The 21,337-nt window shown below is 40.8% G+C and overlaps 2 protein-coding genes across 2 annotated transcripts in view; one reads left to right on the top strand and one right to left on the bottom strand.

Moving 5' to 3' along the window:
* Positions 1-19,036, bottom strand: part of LOC127567029 (integrin alpha-6-like) — a 185,347-nt gene extending 166,311 nt beyond the window's left edge. Inside the window, exons 1-2 of the mRNA XM_052009657.1 lie at positions 18,897-19,036; positions 17,263-17,375 (exon numbers count right to left, since the gene is read on the bottom strand). Of these exons, the coding sequence (XP_051865617.1) occupies positions 17,263-17,297 (35 nt within the window). The 5' untranslated portion in view covers positions 17,298-17,375; positions 18,897-19,036. The remainder of the gene's footprint in view (positions 1-17,262; positions 17,376-18,896) is intronic.
* Positions 19,037-19,151: 115 nt separating this feature from the next.
* bloc1s1 (biogenesis of lysosomal organelles complex-1, subunit 1) overlaps positions 19,152-21,337 on the top strand; it is a 72,716-nt gene continuing 70,530 nt past the window's right edge. Inside the window, exon 1 of the mRNA XM_052009660.1 lies at positions 19,152-19,299. Within this exon, the coding sequence (XP_051865620.1) occupies positions 19,239-19,299 (61 nt within the window). The 5' untranslated portion in view covers positions 19,152-19,238. The remainder of the gene's footprint in view (positions 19,300-21,337) is intronic.

Raw genomic sequence — 21,337 nt, forward strand, 5'->3', positions numbered from 1 at the left:
TTGTTGCAAAGCGTAGCTAAATAGAAAGGTGTCATCACCCCTCAGGCCATGATGTCAATGTGATAATTCAGTGAACTCATGGATAGCAATACAGTTCTGGGGAGAGAAACAGGGAGAGCAAATGATAGCCAATCCATTGGCAGAATCCATGGTGTCACAGTGAGCAGCAATGTGAGTGACAGGAGGAAGTCTGACAATATTAGTCCTCATGAGGGGAGACAGCAAATGGAACAAATAGAGTTTCTGTTCTTTTAGAATGAGTGAAGAATACCTCGATGGCCATTTGGAAGATACTAAGGGAGGCAAAGATTATTTAAGAATGAATCAACCCTGGGACAGCAGCAGTAAAGATGATGCTGAATGATTGTGATTGTGAAGGTGATCTACCTGAGAGTGGAGAAAATAAAGGAGGTAAAATGACTACAGTGGCAAAGAGAAATGTGGAAAAGGGGAAAAAGCGATGGAGCGACAGTCAAAACCTATGTGTGAATGGACTTGGGGAAAATTAAGCTATGTCAGTGCAGTTCCACGCTAGATCCAAGTAGGTTATCCTTGAAATGCACGGGGAGTACTGGGAAGATCTAACTTCAGAGGTCTGATAAAGTTGATACAGACTCAGTGAAGTCAGCAATGAACAGATATTTTGGTGCCAAAGTAGGTGAGTAAGACAAGAATCCACGAGGGGCAGGGCGCTGAAGTGTATATTTCAAATAATGTAATTGTTTGCTGTGGCCGTATGGAGACAGCTGTTGCCAGTGCCTGGACTTCTGCATGAAGACAGGACAGCCACTGGTGCCTGTGGATGGATCTCCTGGGAATCACTGTTGAGAAATCTAAAAGTCACAGTGATGAATAACAAAGAGCAAAATGAAGAATAGCCAATGATTCTTTTTTGGTGGTACTGATTGAGGCAGAAAATGTTTGCTTTGGCACCAGCAAACCTCCCTGCTCTGCTGGTATGTGAATTTAACCCACAACCTTCTGATTGACTTTTGGATTCAGACGAAAGACTACAATTGATTGAAGCATATTTACAAGATAGGGGACAGAGGGTGATTTCTTTAGCTGTGGAAGTGGGGTCTCAGCTTAATACTGGGAGAAAGGTTTTTCTGTCATCCTGCATTAGAAAAATGTTGAACTATAATCTGGTCCACCTTCAGGCACATTTTATTGCATGCAATTTCTTCGAAGCAAATTTTTCCAAATGCAATTTTCATTATATGCAACTTTTTTTAGACAATTACTTGGAATCCAAATTCCTTCCAGCTGCAATGACTAAAAACAATTATAAACTGAATATGAAGATTTCTGAGAAGCAAGAAGGAAAACCTAATTAAATTAGTTAAGAACAGCTTCTGAAAAAGATCTTCAATCCATGGTTTTCCATCAATCTGTCCCCACCCTAACTAATTTGAAGTCTGGTTTAAAATAAGCTTTCTATCAGATATTTCCATCTAGCACGATTCAGTTTCAAATGTATAAAATCACCTTGTGTGGATTCGAATGGCATCAGTGATGCTTGCAATTGAAAGCCTCAGCCTAACAAAAATTTGGGGCCTGGATGATAATTTCATGAAAGCTAAAAGGCTGCTAGTTGAAGAGAGACACCACAGTGAATTCAATAAGACTGGATGTACGAGTAGTATTTTGCTTGTTTCCATTCTGCTCTAACCGTATATATCTATTTATTTGCTTTTACAAATGAATTGAAGAAAGTTCGAGGACAAATGGCAATTTTTTTTTAACATTCATGAGAGCCCTGTGGAAGCAAACTTTCAAAATGGGAGAAGGAGGCAAAAGGTCAAAAGAAAGAGAAATTGTCAGGGTGGAGATGAGCAAATACAATGTAAGCATTTTATTAAAACTGAAAGCATGATTACTCAGTACTGGGAAACAGACAGGAAATTTGGGAACTAAGGACGATTCCATAAAGGGCACAGGGCAAGGCACGGAAGAAGAAAGGGACATTATTCCCAAAATGTTTCTTTTAACTCTTGCTCCCAATATTTGCAGTGGGTTTTGAGTCTCAAGGAAGGGTTTATTGGATACCACTCATGGGTACAGTTTTTTTTTTACAACTTCTGGTCTCTGTTTAGGAGAAGAAAAAAGCAGATACAAGTTCACTTTCTTGATTGTTATCAAGTCAATCATGCTGGCAAGTTAGCACTTCAGGACAAGACTGGACTCAGCTGCAATATTTTCTACATTTGAATCTCTTTCCACAGATACTCATGACGAATGGCCACTTGCTACCACGTGCTGCAATGTGGAACCATGCACAAGCATCTACTTTATTAGTAGAGAGGTGCAAAGGCAAGATAGAACATAGTAAGAAAAAAAATTGGCAAAGTTACTTCATGATCTCATTAGCCTAGTGTGCTGAAATCTTGTCTTCATCCATTATTCCATCAATTATAAATGAATCATTGAAGTAGTGCTTGATTACTGAAAGAGTAACTGAAGCATTACTGTAATTTAGAGTTGTATTGTAAATGAATAGTTTTTTATGATTACAAAGATAGGTCATACTTTTGATAGAGTCATCTTCATTTTTCCAGATTATGTGGATTGTCCACACACTGCACAAGTATAACCTTGGAAGAAAATCATGAACTCAGAGCATGACATTGCAGATTGGCAGTGCCCTCCATGAACTCTGGGACAAGAGTTATTACACCAGTTCATTTTTCCAGAAAATGAACTCAATTAAACACTTAACACTCATGCATTTCAATAACTACATCCCTCAATGCCTCTAAGTACAGATTGGAGCAGAGCATTCTGACAAAAGGCCCCAAACTTGCAACATGAACTATTTTGCTTTCCACAGATACTGCCTGACCTGCTGAGTGTTTCTTACATTTTCTGTTTTTATTTCAGATTACAAGCATCTCAGTTTTTTGATTTAAATTTCATGAAGAGCATCCCTGTTGTTTAAAGAACAATGTTTTTGTGGTAGGTAATCCATCTTTCATTGTGCTCCCTCATACATCCACTACTGTACAAATTTAAGAAGCTGCTCATGTATCAGAGCCATAAATAACACCAGGGCCAATCTTTCAAAAATGCCTAGAACCAGAAAGTACCATTGAAACCCATCTGGCTAGACCTAGAGTTGTATGTGTCAGTCAAGCCTCAATATTAAAATGTAACAAAGGTTTGAGTGTTCTCGATTGCAGCATTGTGCGTGCTAGCTGTTCGAACTTGATTGAGATACCTATGAAGTAGCTGGGGAATGATCATAACTTGACAATTTGGCTTTTTCACCAGCAAGAGAGAAGCAGAATGGGAACACTGAAACATCTATTGCTCTCTCTGCTGTTACCTCTTTGGTTTGGCTTAGGTCTTTGCGCCATTGTAAAAGGAAGTTAACTGCTGAAACTCTGCTGACTCTGAGTAAGACATATTAAAAACATAGTCTTGTACAAGCATCCAACATTATAAACAGCATTCCAATTATTACTCATATGGTAGGAGACAAAATAAGGGAACAACAATTCCTTATTAAAGTGAGAGCTGTGTTCAAGTAAGAAAATCCTATGCATCATTCCAAAGTAATGCAATGTCAGAAAGCCAGTCAAATGTGACCTTACATAAGTGTTGTAATTCCCAAAATCTGAACCAACATTTGACACAAAAGTAAAAAATTGCAGATGTTAAAATTCTGAAATAAAAATAGAGAATGCTGGAAATACTCTGCAGAGCAGGCAGCATCTATAATGGCCTTTCATCAGATCTCAAAAAAGACACATTCAAGCACAATCTGAACTTCTATTAACTTTTTCCCCCCTGCTCCTCTCCTGAAAGCACAAACTCCTCTTGGAATATGTTTCCAGGTCTCTTGGGTATCTTCTGATAAATTATTTTGACAAATATTCTTCATTTGTAACTCCAGCTTGTAATTGACAGCAGCCTATTCAACTACAGAGGGAAATCATACCAGCCAATGCTGTCCTTGCCCTACATCTCTCTATGCATACCCAACCACAGGATTTACTAGGCCATTAGGAGCAGGAACTCAGTCCAATGTTCCTACCTCTAACACTGAATACAGTAGCAACTTATGAGAGTTACGGGTGTCCTACTGCCTGGTAGTTACAAAGATCAGCCCATTCAGTACAGGTAGAAATTGAATCTGGACCACCTTTTGGTGACTATAATATATGCTGGTTTCAGCAAATTAACTATTATTGGAGTTGCGATTTGTCTCTTCCCTGAAAGGGTATGTGTCTCCACAAACTTCTTATCACAAAATGGTTAGCTTGCTTCAATGCAATAAAAGCACTGCGGTTACTAACTCCAGTAACCATCGTTATAGCCAGTTGTAAATTTCAGCAACCCCACACTTGTATAATGCTGAGTCTTTTTTCTCTCTAATGGACTTGTCTTATCATCATTTTTGTTTAAATTCTAGATCCTGATCTTCTCCACTGACTTTGCTTCCTGGGACACAAGACAGACGCCCCATACAATCCTGACTCTCAAGATGAGACAGTTCATTCATCAGTATTCAGGCATGTTCTAGGGATCTGACCAGATCATTAGTGATCAGGGCTGACACTAACCCATCAGGTGTGGCTTCCATCTCTAAGCTGCTCCCCATACTAGAGTCACTCGGCAGCGTCTTTGAGGCATCTTTCACTCTGCTTCACAATATCTGTCAGACTAAGCTAACCTCTCCTTTCAGCTTCTTGACTGCCATAATTATCATGGCCATGTCAATTGAATTAATGAGCTGGTCTGACTAAGCTAACTTGAGTGCATTGCATCAACATATGGACAAAAACAACATTGGCTACAGCTGCACCAAATCTGTCAGTGGAGACACAAGAGATTCTGCAGATACTGGATTCTGGAGCAACACACACAAAATGCTGGAGTAACTCGGCAGGTCAGGCAACATCCATGGAGAGAAATAAAAGGTCGATGTTTCAGGTCGAGACCCTTCATCAGGACTGGAAAGGAAGAGGCAGAAGCCAGAATAAGAAGGTCAAGGGAGGGGGAGGAGCACAGGCTGGCAGGTGATAGGTGAGTCCAGGTGAGAGGGGAAGGTAGGTGGGTGGGGGAGGGAGGGAGGATGAAAGGGAGTGAGATAATAAGCTGAGAGGTGATGGGTAGAAGAGGCAAAGGGCTGAAGAAGGAGGAATCTGGTAGGAGGGGGCAGTGGACCATGGAAAAACAGGAAGGAGGTGGGGAATAGCTGGGCAGGTCATGAGGGTGGGGGAGGGGAAAGAGAAGAGATGAGGGGGCCATGGGAATGAGGGAAGACGGGGGTGGGGTTACCGGAAGTTAGAGAAATCGATGTTGAGGCCGTCGGGTTGGAGATTCCCAAGGCGGAATATGAGGTGTTGTTCCTCCAACCTGTGTCTGCCCTCGACGTGACAGTAGAGGAGGCCACAGATAGACATATCAGTATGGGAGCGGGATGTGGAATTGAAGTGGCTGGCCGCGTCTAATAGCAGGTTCATTTCTGTAGCTACAGCCTCTGAGATATGTTTAAGTTTTACTAATTTACATTTGGACCAATGCTATCATTATGTTTTGGATAACTCAGGATCTTTTAAAGTTATTCATACCAAATGATTAGACCCTGGTGTTTTGGAATATAATCAGGAATCAAGCCATCATCCATTAGCATTTATATTGAGTTCCAGGAGACACAGGAGACTGCTTTCGTTGGGATTTGGAGCAACAAACAATCTGCTGGAGGAACTCAGCAGGTCGAGCAGCATCGGGGGGGGGGGGGGAACTGTCAATGTTTCGGGTCAAATCTGGACCACCTGATGCAGGGTTTCGACCCGAAATGTCGACAGTTCCTTTCCTCCCACAGATACTGCTCGACCTGCTGAGTTCCTCCAGCAAATTGTAAATTGAGTTCCATCTGTTTATAAAAGCTTACTAAAGGAGCTATACTGTCTTCCAAGACTATTTTCCCTATTTTGTGACAGCATCATGTTATCCCACAGCAGTGCTGGGTTGGTTTATAATACAAAATGGAGTCATTGGTCTATCAATCAAACTACCCAAAGTCGATCTATTAGAAATTAAATCAAGATGCATATTTTCTAGGAAATTCCTGACAGTGGAACAGTTCACTTTTGCAGTAGACTGCTGCTTGTCAATATTTTTGTAGGGTAGATTCAATCAGATCCCTGTGAGGTCTTTTCCTTCCTGACAAAAGCTAACCCAAGTTTGTTAACTATTAATTCCCTCGAACCATTATCACCTTGGCTGCTCTAATCATATTACATTGTGATGCAATTTCTGTCCATTCTTTCAGCATTTTCATTGGCAATGATGAGCTATATATGTGGTAAGAAATTCTGAGTTGAAAGCTATTCCTAGCTGTCATATTTGCTAAATGTTCTAGCTTCAGATAACAGCCTATCAAATTTACTTTGGGACACAGGACCCAGGGATCCTCATTCTGATCTGACTGGATGCCTTTTCATTAAATTTCTTTCCAGTTGCTTCATCCTGCTTGCCTTTTTATCACCTGGAGAATTTCTCAAGCTCACAGCAGGGTTATCTTATTATCTTGCTAATGGCCCCTTGCACTGCTCCACCATGCTGACATGCTGGAGGGGCAATGCATTTTATCTCAGATTCTCCTTTAAAATAAAAAGAGAGATGATTTCCTGAGAAGGGTGTTGTTAACATAGCTCAACAGTGCCAGCTCAGGAGTTGTGCTATTCATTATGCAACTCCCTCAAATCTTTGTTATCCTGTAGAATGTTAGAAGTTAAGTAGTTGTAAGCCATTGCCCCCTATATGATTCCTTGTATTTTAATTCGTATTTCATTTAAGTTGCAGGTGGGTGCCAGATTCTTGAGCAGTTTCAAAGCAATTATATTTACAGCTGGCCTGAGCAAAGTCACCCAGGGTAGAGCACTGGCTTTTCTGACTTCAGGAGTAAATAAAATTGAGAGCTTCCTGAAGCCAAAAATTCAATCCTATCTCCAGGGGATCCAGATGTATCCTCTTTATTCCACTAATCTTAGCTCCGGGCATTATCTGCCCCTTATTGGATTACTGATTGCCTGCAGAGTTAGCCTTTGCTCTCTGCTCAGGAAGGCACATTGACTTCACTGGCTATGCAGGAGTTCCTACAGTTGATGCCCCACAGTATTCTCTTAATTCAAAGTCACTTCAATTTATCTAATAAATCATTCTTCAGCCTAATTCCAACATTATTTAAATAGTTCTGACAAATAAAAACAACTTTGCAAAATCAGAACGAACTTTACATCAAACATAAGTGAAAAGATATTTATAAGCAAAAATACTTTGAATGATCATGACACACTTGACTGATTATAGCTCTGTCCATACATGAGATCTACAAGGACACTACATGGAGTCTGGATTTCTGTCAGTGTACTCCAATTCTAACAGATCAGCTTTCCAAATTGTCACTACTCTTACTAGACTATTTTCAGCCTACTTCCTCTTCAGTTACTGATGATGTTGATGGAGATTCTGGTGGTCATCCACTGTATCTCCAGCAGGGAACTGACGGATCCCACCAGGGAAGAGAACAGGCAGCCAATTGTGCTAGCCTTCCACTTTTTTTAAGGGATGGCAACACTGCCAGCAAGTGTCAGAGATAGAGCATCCCTGTGCTGGAAGCACCTGCTTATTCCTGACGCAGTGGGAGCTGGTAATAATGATGAAAACTAGCACATAGAACAAGGCAAAGCACAGTTGGCCTCCAGATGAGGGAAATAAGAACCCCAGAGTTCAAGTGAATTGGCCTGGACTCTGAAAGTCAGGGACCATATTTATACTTTTAAAGGAATCTGAAAGCTCTCCCACTTACACAGGGTGCTGAACACAAAAAAGGCAGAGAACATGATTGCTGCTGGAGCATGGCAGAACAGGGCAAATCTCACACCTCACTCAAAGCTATGCCATTTCTGTCTACAAAAGGCAGGGGTTTACCAGGGAGGTATCATCTCACCTTAGTCTCTGAGCCAGCAGGTTGTGGGTTCAAGTCCTACAGCACTGCATGAGCATAAGAATTGAGGTTATGACCCCAACACTGTACTGAGGAAGCTTTGTTCTATTGGAGGTGCTGTCTTTTGAATGAGACATTAAACCTCAGGTAGCCTAAAGGATTCCATGGTACCATTTTGAACATCTGGTGCATTTATCCTCAATCAATGTCACTAAAGCAGATTATCTGGTCATTATCACATTACTGTTTGTGGGAGCTTGCTGTGTATAAACTGGCTACACTTCAAATGTATTTCATTAGATGTTAAACGTTTTGGGATGTCCTGAGGCATGAAAGGCCCCACAGAAGTGCAAGTCTTTTTTTCTCTATCTTTGACCTTGGGGTCAGTGTTGGAGGGCACTGGTGAGCACAATCCCAGAATAACCCACCGGTATAACACCTCAAGAATTTTTGGAGTGAACTTACTTTGAGCCAAGGGGCCCCAGTTTGTGCAACATTTGTTTTGTGCAACATTTGCACAGAAATCTTTGACTGCCACTGCAGCAGATACATATTAAATTATGCACAGAATTGGCATTTTCTTTAATACATTGTCGCTGAGACTGAAGGATCTAGCTCAATGCAATTGGCTTTATTTAACTTTGTTTGCCAATGTTTTATCAAGATAATAATAAACTTAAATGCAAGCTCACATCTTTAGCATTGAGTATTAGTTGGAGAATCCTCTCTCCCCTCTGCTTACGCATTAAAGAAGTTGAATTGTTACATTTTATCTCCCTCCTCACCTCTCCACTCAACTCCATCCCCATCTTCACATTCTCTCCTCACTGTAAAAATAAGGGAAATCTTGTCATTGCATCATGTAAAACTCCCATGGATATTTTGACTGGAGAAAATGAAGGAAATATTTTTGCAACCCAAACAACGCCATTATTGTGGAGATGCCTCAGTTTGACAAACACAAGTTGATTCAAGACTTTGTGCATATTACATACTCATATTTTCTTACAACATTGAAAGGCGCCATTCAGCCCATTGACTCCCTGTCACCTCTCAGAGACCCCATCAGTCCCATTCCACACTTATTTCCCTGTAACATGTTTTCTCTCACATGCCTATTAACTCCCCCTGATGCTCCTACCACCCACCCACGCAGTAATTCACAGTAGCCGATTAACTCACAAACCAGTAAATATTTGGGATCTGGGAGGAAATCAGAGCACCTGGGGGAGACCCACATGGAAGAACATACAAACTCCACACAGACAGCACCAGAGGCAAATCGAATCCAGATTGAAGAAGCTGTACGGAAGCAGTACTATCTGCTGCACCACTCTGCCACTGAGCAGAATTCTCAGGAATCTTCTGTTTGCAATTCTTTTGACTTTGTGCATGTCCAGTAAACATCCTCCCTGCCCTCTGCACTTTTTAGCATGTCTTCTCCTTTGCAGCAATTGTAGACTGTATTAAACCTTTCCTATCCTGTCTGCTTCTGTACTGAAATGTGTTTCACTCCTCCACAGATTTTGGCTTGCGACTCACCACAGACGATAAACCTCCTGGTTCAAGTGCACATTGATGCAGTTAGCTTGTTTCAAAATGGACATTGCATGGAGTCACAACGTGCCATAACATGGTGAATAGGAAAACTAAATCAACCGTGGTTCCTGTGAACTTGGGAACGTCCTGAATTTGACAAGGAATCTCCAGTAATTTATGAAAGTTCCCAGGGTTTCAGTGACTAAATACTAGATCACTTGCCAGAGCTGCATTGTGCACCCAACGATGGAGCTTATGACCTGTCTCCTGGTAGAGCTCAGGGTCAGACAATGCTAAAGGTCACAGGAGTGCATGGGCTTCACACCTCCCAGCGTAATATTAAAGGAAGGATATTGAGGACCTGGAGAAGATGCAAAAGAGATTTACTGAAAATGACACCAGAACTGAGAAGTTATATTCATTTGAAAAGAATAACAAGTAGAGTTGTTTTCAAGACTAAGCAAGGATAAATGTAAAGAACATGTTTCCACTTACAATCAATTTAAGGAGCATAAATCCAAGGCAGTAAAAAATAACAACAGGGAATTCAGGAGAAACTCCTTTATCTAGAGAGTAGTTAGAAAATGGAATGTGCTACCACAGGGTGTAGTTACAATGAATAGAATAGATGGATTCAAGGGGAAACCCATGAGCAGAAAGGAGTAGGAGGGTAAGTTGATGACTGAGGATGGAGGAGACTTGTGTAGAGTATAAAAGAGTATAAAAAGTAGCATGGAGTTGGAGCCATCATGGCAAGTTGGATCACAAACCAGAAGTACAACATGACAGAGATGGGTGTGGAAGCTCACCTCAGTCTTTGGTCCGTTCTCACCTTTAATTGCTCGTATTTTGGTTGACTAATATGAACACAGTCTTCACAGAATCACATTCAATATTTTTAAGCAGTATGTCTTGCTCTGATTTTAACATATACGTCCACATGTTATTGATTTCTCCGTCAGCGGAAATAAGTTAACAGTCCATGCGACCTACATAAATTAGTGTTAAGTGCAATATATTATCTGATCCATTTATACAGGAACAGATTCAGGAAGATGGATGAGCTTATCCATAAGAACATAAGAAATAGCAGTAGGCTGTTCACCATCATGCCTGCTCGACTACTCAATAAGGTAATGACTAATATTTTACCTCAGCACAACTTTCCTACACTAACCTCAAATCCTTTAATATCTAAAAATCTATTCATCTCTTGAATATACTCAGTGACTGAGACTCCACGTCCATCTTGGGCAGGGAATTCCAGAGATTAACCACCCTCTGGGTGAAAATTCTTTCTCATCTCAGTCATTAGTGGTTGATTCCTAATTTTGAGAGTGTGACATCCCAGCTGTGACAAACATCAACTTCGTATCAATGCTGTCAAACCTCCGAATAATTTTGTACATTTCAATGGGATCATCTCTCATTCCTCGGAACTATCTGCTTAATCTCTCCTCATACCACAAACCCACCATCCTAGGAATCAGTATGGTGAATCTTATGTGTGTACAGTATGGAATGTGTGTTTCTGTAAATAAAAGCTTGTTAGCAACTATTGCTTGTTCTAGTATTCTGTCCTTCATGCCAGGCTATCCGAATGTAACTCCATCATACCACCCGGCTCCTGATTCCAAACACCATCTGCAACCTGAGACCAGACCACAAAGCAAGTTTTAGCAACACTTCCCCTGCCTGGAGAAGTCCTGCATTACACAGTGCAATGGATTTTAAGATTCACTGTGGTCTCTTGTATGTTTTATAATCTGAATCTACTACACGAGAATTCATTGATTATCTCCCCCTCCAGGGATCTCTGACTAGAGTTAGTCTTTCCCCCTGCACTGGCTGCAAACCACATGTGCAGTTAATAAGTAGTATGAAATGTGCTTGGGTGAAGTTATGTTGTAAAATGCAGGTGTGAAACTTGGAGTGGTGATACATGCATGAGACTGTGACTGGGCCACTGATTTTTCTTTAGGTCCCAGTTCTGATTGCTGGAGCTTGTTGATATGAGAGTGATGGGGTGATTGGCATGTGGTGCATTGAGTATTGGGTGAGGCCGGTGATGCAATTGGTGGGACATAGCTTTTGAAATGCATTCATTAACCCTGACTATTCGTATTAGGCCATTGAACTTTTTGTGTCACTGCGTCCAGTTCCTTGGAGATTTACTCCCTGCATTAACCTCCACAGCCATCACCTCCCACTGACATTTTAGCATGTGCCCAAGGCTTCCTCCTCTCCACTTTGTTGATGCAAGCTTCCAATGTTCCCTCAGAAAATTAAGGTGCTCATTTCCATCCATGTTCTGCTATCTCCTCCATGAATAAACAATGATCTCTGGCATGACTTCCACCACCTCCTTCAGCGTCAATTCATTTAAGAGATGCAGGATCAGTTTTATTCAGCACAAGCTAGCTTTAACTCATGCAAGCCACACATGGAACTAGACTCTGTGGTGGTGTGCTAAGGTCAAATGGGCATGGATTATATGCACTTCACAAGCCCAGTGCACTTCCCTGCACCATTCAATGAAATGGATTTTAATATTTCAGCATCAAAAATATTGTTTTCACTAAAATACTTTGGTCAGTTGATTTTTAAAATGTGTGAAATGTGATTTTCTTTCTACATTGAAAGAAATGTAAAATCAAATGTACTTTTTTGGCAGCTGGAATTCACAGAGACCAATTTTGCATAGTGATGAATGTACTTTACTAACAAGAGACAAACCGAGCATATTTTGTATGGAGACTATACCATAGTTATCACTGGATTTCTGGAAAGGGAACATTTGCCCTCCATGGTCTAACTTTGCAGTACATCATGGAATGAAAAAGGCCAACTGTTTATTTTTTACTAGAGTTATGTCCATGCAATTTAGTGTGTCACAATAATGATAATTACTTGCCAAAAGTGTTCTTGGTGGCAGTCTTAATGTTCCCTATTTGACATCTCAATTATCGATGACATGAGAAAAATAATTTAGATTACCTCTCTATACACCATGTTATTTCTTAATCAAAAGCCAGAAAATTAATAGTTGTCCTTCAGTTACATTGCAAGGTCATTTACTGGGAGAGGAGACAACCCTGTACTGGTTGAACATTCCCTTTTAAGAAAAAGAGAAGATTTATTCACAGTTTAGGATACTACCAAACAAAAGTGTTAAGTACTAATCTATGATTGATGACCTGTGCCAAAAGAGACCTTTCATTGATGGGAATAGGTTGACATCAGCCATTTTCCCCTCTTCCATAGTATGCTTTCCAATGGTTCAACTGCTAAAAATAACATTGCAGATTACTCTCTTCCGGTCCACCTAATCTCTGTGGGTTTTGGGATTGGGGCAGAAGGTGGGAATTTGTAAAATCCACTTTTCCATTTCCTGTCACCTAATGTTACTTTCATGAATCTCTCACAAAACTGACATCGGGTGTACGATATGTTTTCTCAAATATGGACCAGTTCACTGTGATGAGACACCAATAACAGGAACACATTACATGGTGTATTTCCCCTCAATTGAGCCATAGCAACACCCTACTAAAAATACCCTGTCTTCCTGGTGCCCTGGAGCTCTGCAAGGGAGTTGGAGGTGAGAGAAGAAGTTGTTACATTTTAAGGATTCACTTTGCCTCACACAAATTCAATTGCACTAGTAGGAAATTTGTAAAAAAAAATGTTTTCTATTCCTCTCATGGCTAACAGCTGCACTACTCTGTGGCATTTCCCAGTGTTCCCATTAATTGGCAGATATCTCAGGCCGCTGACAGCAACAGCTCTTGGTATTGAGATTTAGTGTTTATCTGTCAATGGGACAAACAGCAAGAAGGAAAGCATGTTCCAAATCTCCAGCCCACAAACTTCAAACAGGATAAACTAGCTATAAATGCACAAAAAGGACTGAATTGCCTGAGCTTCAAGGGGAAGGTTACCTGGGGTTAGGGTCCATAAATATTATAGAGTCATACAGCACAGAAATAGGCTCTTTAGCCGACCATGCCCATGCCAAACATCAAGTACCTATCTGTACTAATCCCATTTACCAGCACTTGGTCTGTGGCCTTCTGTGCCTTGGTGATTCAAGTGCTTGTCCAGATGGTTCTTACAAGCTGTGAGAGTACCTGCCTCCACCACCTTTTAGGCAGTGTGTTCCAGATTGCAAACACCCTCTGGGTGAAAACAATCTCCCTTAGATGGCCTCTAAACCTCTTACTCCTCACAAACCTGCACCTTCTGTAATTTGGATACCCTTGTTCTACTGCACTCAAATACTTAGAAATGACTGAACTTAGAGGTAGCCCATATTCCTATCATCAGCATTCTGTTCTGAATATATTTTGATCCTACTCTCAAAGGCCAAATTCCCAAGTATGGCTTTTAAGTGGTACAGAATAGAGGTTTGTTTCCCATTCTCCAAGTTATTTGATATCATGCCCAGCAACATGTGGTAAGCAACTTATAGGCTAAAAGGGTAAAAGGTTTCCATTCCTACTTAGTTATTCAGTACATCTGGTGGAAGGTGCATGTTTGTACATTAGCCAAGTAGAGAAATGGGCTGCAGAGTGACGCATTGTGATGGACTATCCTGCCAACACTCATCACCTCTGCTTTCAATGAAGAACAGCCTTTCAGGTGAAAACAAACAAATTACTTCAGCTGGGCTAAATAACTTCAGGGAAAACAAGGGAAACCCCTCAGCATAAAATATACAACATCATAAGGCACTGTTGGGTCCTGAACTGTACAACCAGGAACCTGCACAGCTAGTTGATCTTAAGTTTTGTGTCCCCACCATGGAGATAAAATAACCTATGCAATGATTTTTGCTGAAAGGTCCACATATCGGTATGTGAAAGGCAGAGTTGTGCTTGGCATTTATGTCTTCTACCACAAAATTTATTGTTAAATTCACACTTCAACAAGGTACAAGAAGGTCACTGATCTCCAAGGAACTGTAGCCCTGCAGAAGTCATGGAATTTAGAAAAAGTGAAGACACAATGAGAGTTTTACTAAGGATGGGGGAAAGCAGGAATAAAATATTTAAAAAATTGCGACTTAGTAAGAAGCTGAAGTGGGAAGGGTGTTCAGCCTGGCAGGGCTCCAGGTTTGTCCAGCTTTTTTGATACAGTCAAGGCCACCTCCATAACAAGTCAGTCGAGTGTTTTTACGGTTCTCATATATTTATTTTACATTCTCAATTCACTTAACAATATATTTTGGAATTGTAATTCTCAGTTGAAGAGAAACTCTGCTTCAAAAAGTGGCATATAGCTTATAATTACAAATAATTAATATTATTTAAACTACAACAGTAGGTTACATGTTGCTACCACAGATCCTGCCTTGGCAGCTGTAGACTGTCATGTTTTTGTAGCTAGAGTGCATTAAAAGAGTATTTTGCAACTTCTTTTTGAACCGCAAAACATGACTTATACAATGCAGTATACTTTCAAAATTAATGCCAGGAAGTATGTTTGCTGGACATTTACAAGTTTTATAACTGATGTAAAAAAGTCCTAATTGACACATAGAATTCTATTTGCATGGAAGTACAAATAATAAAAAAAAATGAGCCAGTAACTTATTCTGCTGATTACACCTGTCAAAAAGGTGTGAGTCACCTTCTTGAAACACTGCAGTCCCTGTGTTGTAGAAACTTATATAGTTCTGTTTGGCAGGGAGTTCCAGGATTTTGACCAAGTGATATTGAATGATCAGCAATATATTTCCAATTCATGATGGTGAATGGCTTGGAAGACAACTTGCTGGTGTTTCTCTAGCTCGCTGACATCATAGGTTTGGGAGAAGCTGCTGAAGGAACCTTGGCCAGTTACTGCAGAGCATTTTGTAGATGGTATCCACTACAGCCACAGTGCGCGGGTGGTGGGGTGCATGAATGTTCAGGTGGAAGACTGACATCCACTCAAACTGGCTGTTTCATCTTGGATAGTATCAAGCTGCTCTCATTAAGATGAATCACATGTACTTCATCACATCTTGTGGATGCCTTATGTTGCAGATGATGGAAAGGCTTTGGGGAGTCAGGAAACTAGTCACTCCCTCAAAAATACCCAGTCTCTGCTTTGCCCTTGCAGTATTTATGTGCATGGCCCACCTAACTCTGAGGTCAATGGTGACCCCAGAATGGTGATAGTGGTGATGTAGCAATGGTGGAGATATGGCAATGGTAATGTCATTGATCAGTAAAGGAAGATGGTTAGATACTCTTGTCAAAAACAGGCAATTACATGGCATGGTGTGCACTTACTTTCCACTTATCAACCCACAAAGTGCTTCACATACCACAACTCACCAGATTTCCTTGGCAACACTTCCAAAAGTCTACCACCTAGACAGACAATGGCAGCAGGTGCAAGGTAACACCACCTCTGTAAATTATCCTCAGAAGTGTACAACATAATGACCTGAAAATATATTGGCATTCCTTCATTATCAATGGCTCCAAATCCCAGAATTCCCCATCTAACTGCAACGTGGGAACATCATGATCATATACACTGCAACGCTTCAAGGAGGCAGGTTGTCATCACATTGGCCTCGCCAGCAACATCCATGAATAAAAAAAGAATATGTATTGTCCCTCAGTGGTTTCATTCAGATTAATGGAGATTATACTGAGTCAACCATCACAAAATGTTCCCTGTGTAATTCTTCTCAAACCCACCATCAATAACAATCTACTGGCTCAGGAAGTACAAACCAATCTTATCCAACTCAAGTTCTTCCCACCAATACACTTAATCTCTTTTAAGTTATGCAACACTCCATCAAGATTTGGTTTTGAAAATCCAAGAAAGCTGCACTAACTTGACTTTCCACAATCTACTTAGTATTTTTTCCCCAAAAATTTACTTATTCATAAAAAATACACTTACACAATGTGGGACATGCCATAGTCTTCATTCTCTGTGCCATGCACATCACTACATTCACCTACAATATTTACAATGTTACAGCATGTCATCAATTTTTCAGTCTCATTAGCAGTAAGTCTGAGAGGTTATTACACAGGGCCCAGCTCCTCAGTGTCAAACAGCAGGAGGACCTTACACTGTGCTCTTTCTCCACAAAGCCTTTGCAGTGGCTATACTGAGTCCCAGGACATCCCTCAGTACATATGGTCAGCTCATCTAGAGCCAATGGCTGGTCCAGAGTCTTTTTCTTGCTGTCGTCTACAATATCCGAGATAGAGGTCAGGAGGTTCAGGAAGACTGCACTCTTTATGGCCTTCATAAGGCCAGCAGAGAAGGTTTAGCAGATCTTTAATATGTCTAGCTGTGAGGATGTCACAAAGCCATCCTCTTTCTTAAGACTGCTTGCTGATCATTAAACTCTCTGTGAGCCTTTTGGAAGAAGAAACACAAGCATGTCTCATCCTGCTCCATGGAGCAGACTCTGGATTACTTAGAAACTCATTCAAAAGGTTCAAGCAACTTGGTAAGACCTTCTTTTGCTGAGGCTATGTTCAAAGACTCCTGGGACCTTGCCTATAACCAAGGCCCTACATGAGTTTCAAAATGAACCAGAAAAACTGCATCCGATTTGCAGACAAGGCTGTCAAAATTGAATAACAGTAATGTTTACTTTTATTAATTGTGGTAATTTGCAAAAGTCAGTAGGCACATTCATTTCTGGGAAGGTGGGTGTGGGGAAACAGCTTAAATACTTCAACACAGATATACTTTTTCAAAACATTTAAATCACACCATTAAATAACATCTGTGGAATGCTTTACCTTAGTAACAGTTGTGGTTTTTTTCCAATACACATCCCTTGGTGCACTGCAGTTCAACTGATCCAATCCAGGGACGTGACTAAAAAGCAATAAAAACTGCTACTGCTGGAAATCTGAAATAACAAAACTGCTGTAAATATGCAGCAGGTCAAGCAGCACCTGTGGTAAGAGTGTTAACCTTTCAGGTCGATGACCTTTCTGATACCAACAGGAAAGATTGGTTATCTGAAATTGTTGAATTCTACATCAAATCCCAATGGCTGCAATGCACATGGATGGAAGATGAAATACTGATTGTTCCTTGAGCTCATGTTGAGCTTCATTGGAACAATGTAAGAGGCCAGAGGCCAAAGACAGGGAGATCACAATGGCAGTGGGATGGAAAATTTAAGCAACAATAGCTCCAGATCACCCTTGTGGACAGAGCAGAGGCATTCTGCAAAGCAGTTACCCAATATGTGTTTGGTTTCTCCAATACAGAAGAAACCAAATACAGTACACTGAATTGAAAGAACTGCAAGTAAATTGCTGCTTCACCTGGTAGAATTGTTTGGTTTCTGGATGGTGGGAAGGAACAGGGTAAAGGGATAGGTGTTGTATCTTCTGCAGTTGAATGGGAAAGTGTCATGAGCAGGGGAGTCACTGGGAAACTGTGCCCATCTCACCTGAATAAATACTGGCAGCTACCCCTACCAATTGTTGGTAGTTTTAGCTACAGCACCTGCAGCAATATTTGGCAGAGTTGTGGATAGTGAGGAAGGTTATCAAAGGATTCAGCAGGATGTAGACCAGTTGGAAATGTGAGCAGAGAAATGGCAGATGGAGCTTAATCCAGACAAAGTATACAGTAAATTGCAGGACCCTCAGGAGTGTTGATGTAGAGAGGGATCTTGGAGTGCAAGTATAGGCTCTCAGAAAGTGGCAGCACAAGTAGGTAGGTTGGTAAAGAAGGCGTATGGTATGCTTGCACTCGTCGGTCAGAGTGTTGATTAAAAAGGTCGGAAAGTCATGATGCAGCTGCATAAAACTTTGGTTAGGCTACATTTGGAGCATTGTGTGCAGTTCTGGTTGCCGCATTACAGGGAGAATGTGGAGGCTTTGAAGAGGTTTACCTGGATTGGAGAATATTAGCTGAAAGAAGAGGTTGGACAAACTTGGATTGTTTTCTCTGGAGCGACAGAGGCTGAGGAGCGACCTGATAGAAGCATATTAAATTACGAGAGGCATCGATACGGTAGATAGTCAGAGTCTTTTTCCCAGGGTGTAAATGCCATATACTAGAGTGCATAGCTTTAAGATGAGAGTTGGAGAGTTTAAAGGAGATTTAAGAGGCAAGTTTTTTTTAAACATAAAGTGGTAGGTGCCTGGAACACACTGCCAGTGGAAGTAGTGGAAACAGATATGATAGTGACACTTAAGAGGCGCATGAACGGGCAGGGAATGGAGGGATATAGAACACGTGCAGGCAGATGGGATTAGTTCAGACTGTATTATGCTTGGCACAGACAACATGGACCGAAGGGTCTGTTCCTGTGCTGTACCGTTTTATGTACACTTCCAAGTTTTATGAGAGCTAAGAGCAAATAATCTCGGGCACATATATCCGAAAGCATGTTCTACAGGTTTAGAAGTACCTTTAAATGTCTGCTCAATGAATTGGAGGCAAATGTGATGAAAAGCAAGCGACCTGAAAGGGTAACAGTTTCTCACTCTCACTCTCCACAAATACTGCCTGGCCTGCTAAGTATCTGCAGTATTCTGCTTCCCCCCGGCTACAAATGTTTAAATGTATTTGTGAGAAGCCTGACTCTCCCCACCGCACTGCTTTCTCCAGCGAGTCGGCAGCCAATGCCACACTCAACTGTTCACGTGAACGCCGCCAATATTCGTCCCGAGCAGCGCTCTCGCGAGATCTGGTGCAAATTCCCGTTTGAGGCGGAGCGGCGCTCCTTCTCTTCAAGAATTTGGCCTGCATCATGTTGTCCCGCTTACTGAAAGATCACCAAGCCAAGCAAAATGAACGCAAAGAGCTACAAGGTGAGTCCAAATATTTCTATTTCACCCTCAAACCAGAGATATCCGAACGCCTTCGACTGCCGCGAAACAGCCTGAGATCGAGGCCCATATCTCCATGGAGACAAGCCTACGTTTATGCTGATTGGTCTAAATAACCAGAAGGTCTGCCTATATACGGCGTGCTGCCATAAATAGCTGTTCCTGATTAGTGGATTCAGCTGTCTATCATGGTACCCTAAGATTCCATTTTATTTTGTTTAAAAACATGAAAAACACCTTAAGGGATGTGTTTAGAATGGATAGTTGTTGTGCTGGAGAAGCTAAGCCTTTATCCACTTGAAATGAAATATGACTTCAATTTTTTTGTATTCAGTTAAATTCTGTCAAATGGACCACATACTGTACCTTGGAGATACAAGAGGCTGCAGATGCTGGAATCTGGAGCAACACACAAAAAGCTGGAGGAACTCAGCGGGTTCCTCCAGCTTTTTGTGTGTTGCTACATACAGTACCTTGAACTTGCATTTATCACATTTCAGTTATGTGTTGAAATTTGTCAATGACACACCTGGTACAAATCAACTAATCATGTTTAGCATTAGTTGAGTGTAGACTGTAAATTTTACTGGGTTTAAACTTCAGAACCAGCAAAATTGTTGTCCCTTTGTGTTTAAGAAAGTAATTTGGTTACTTTTCTTGATTTCAGGGTGGGCCAAAGTGTCTTGCAGTCCATTAAGTCATTGTTTTGAAGACCATGTATGTAGGCAAATATAAGACCTAAAGGAATTGCGAATCAATGAATCAGTAGTTATTATGTTTCTGGTGGTAAAGTTGACATATTGGCCAGTATACCAACTGAACGTTGTATTCTACCTGAGTAGGTACATAGAATAAAAGAAAAACTAAATTCTATCTGCATTGCTCCTTTCACTTATCCAAAAGTATTTTGCAGCTAATAAAGCACCTTTTGAAGTGTACTTACTACACCTTGGGCAACACGTCAAAGGTCTCGCAAACGGTATTGGAGATAAATAACCACAAACTATTTTATGTTAATATTGGCAAGTTCTCAAAGGGAACTTCCCACTCTTCAGGTTGTGTGTGGGAACTTTTACAACTTAGCATAATCAAGATACTGTATTACATCTTGTCTGTCCTTTGAATTTGAAGATGACTGTGATTAATTTGGTTTCTGTGAACGTGTTTGGTTGATCAGGCCAATTGGTGCTTTGAACTGTCTGTAGCGCATGAGCAAGTAATACCATATAGGGTTGTATGATTTTGATTTAAAGTGTGTGCTCCATTAGATTTTGTGACAAGAGTGTAAATTCAGATCCACAGTGCTGTGGAATTTCTCATGCAACCTGGGGAAAATACTGAAAATTTTCAGACCATCTTCAATAAGACAGGTTGAAGTATGTTTGCAGTTTAGTTTATGAGAGAGTCTGTAATTCCAACTCATTTCATTGACCTGTATTAATGACTGGTCTTTCAATTGTTAGCTTTTTTTTAAGGTATTTTCAATGGATTTGAAACTATTTTTCAGTTTTTTAGTGGCTTTGTTGGGTTGATTATGCAGACTTCTTAAAACTTCGGGTTCTAAATGACATCTACAAGCCACTTGAGTGCCTCAGTGATGTGAGAATATTACACCCTTGTTTTGGTGAGCCAGATCTTTCTAATGCTAGGATAAAAGGGATTATGTCAGCTCCAATCAGAAATAGACCATGTTAGATCCTGATTTCATCCCTTTCCTCAGCCATATTTGACCCTGAGGTGTAATTTAAACCCTGTATATTGCCCATCACCAAATATTCTATTTCCACATTTAGAGGTTTACAGCTCAAGGCAATTTAGTCCACTGTGTTTGTTCAAGCAGCCCACAACTAATCTTACTTCCCTCACCCCCCCCCCCCCCCCCGTAGATTAACTTTGTAACTTCTTTTGTGTCAAACATTTAAAAGATTTGTTGGTCTCTGCTTTAACTTCTTCCTGCAGCAAGACATTCCCTGCTACAACCCTTGCAAGAAACTCCTCTTGTATCTCTCCTCATTCTATA

The sequence above is a fragment of the Pristis pectinata genome, chromosome X (assembly GCF_009764475.1).
Source record: "Pristis pectinata isolate sPriPec2 chromosome X, sPriPec2.1.pri, whole genome shotgun sequence".
Lineage (NCBI taxonomy): Eukaryota > Metazoa > Chordata > Chondrichthyes > Rhinopristiformes > Pristidae > Pristis > Pristis pectinata.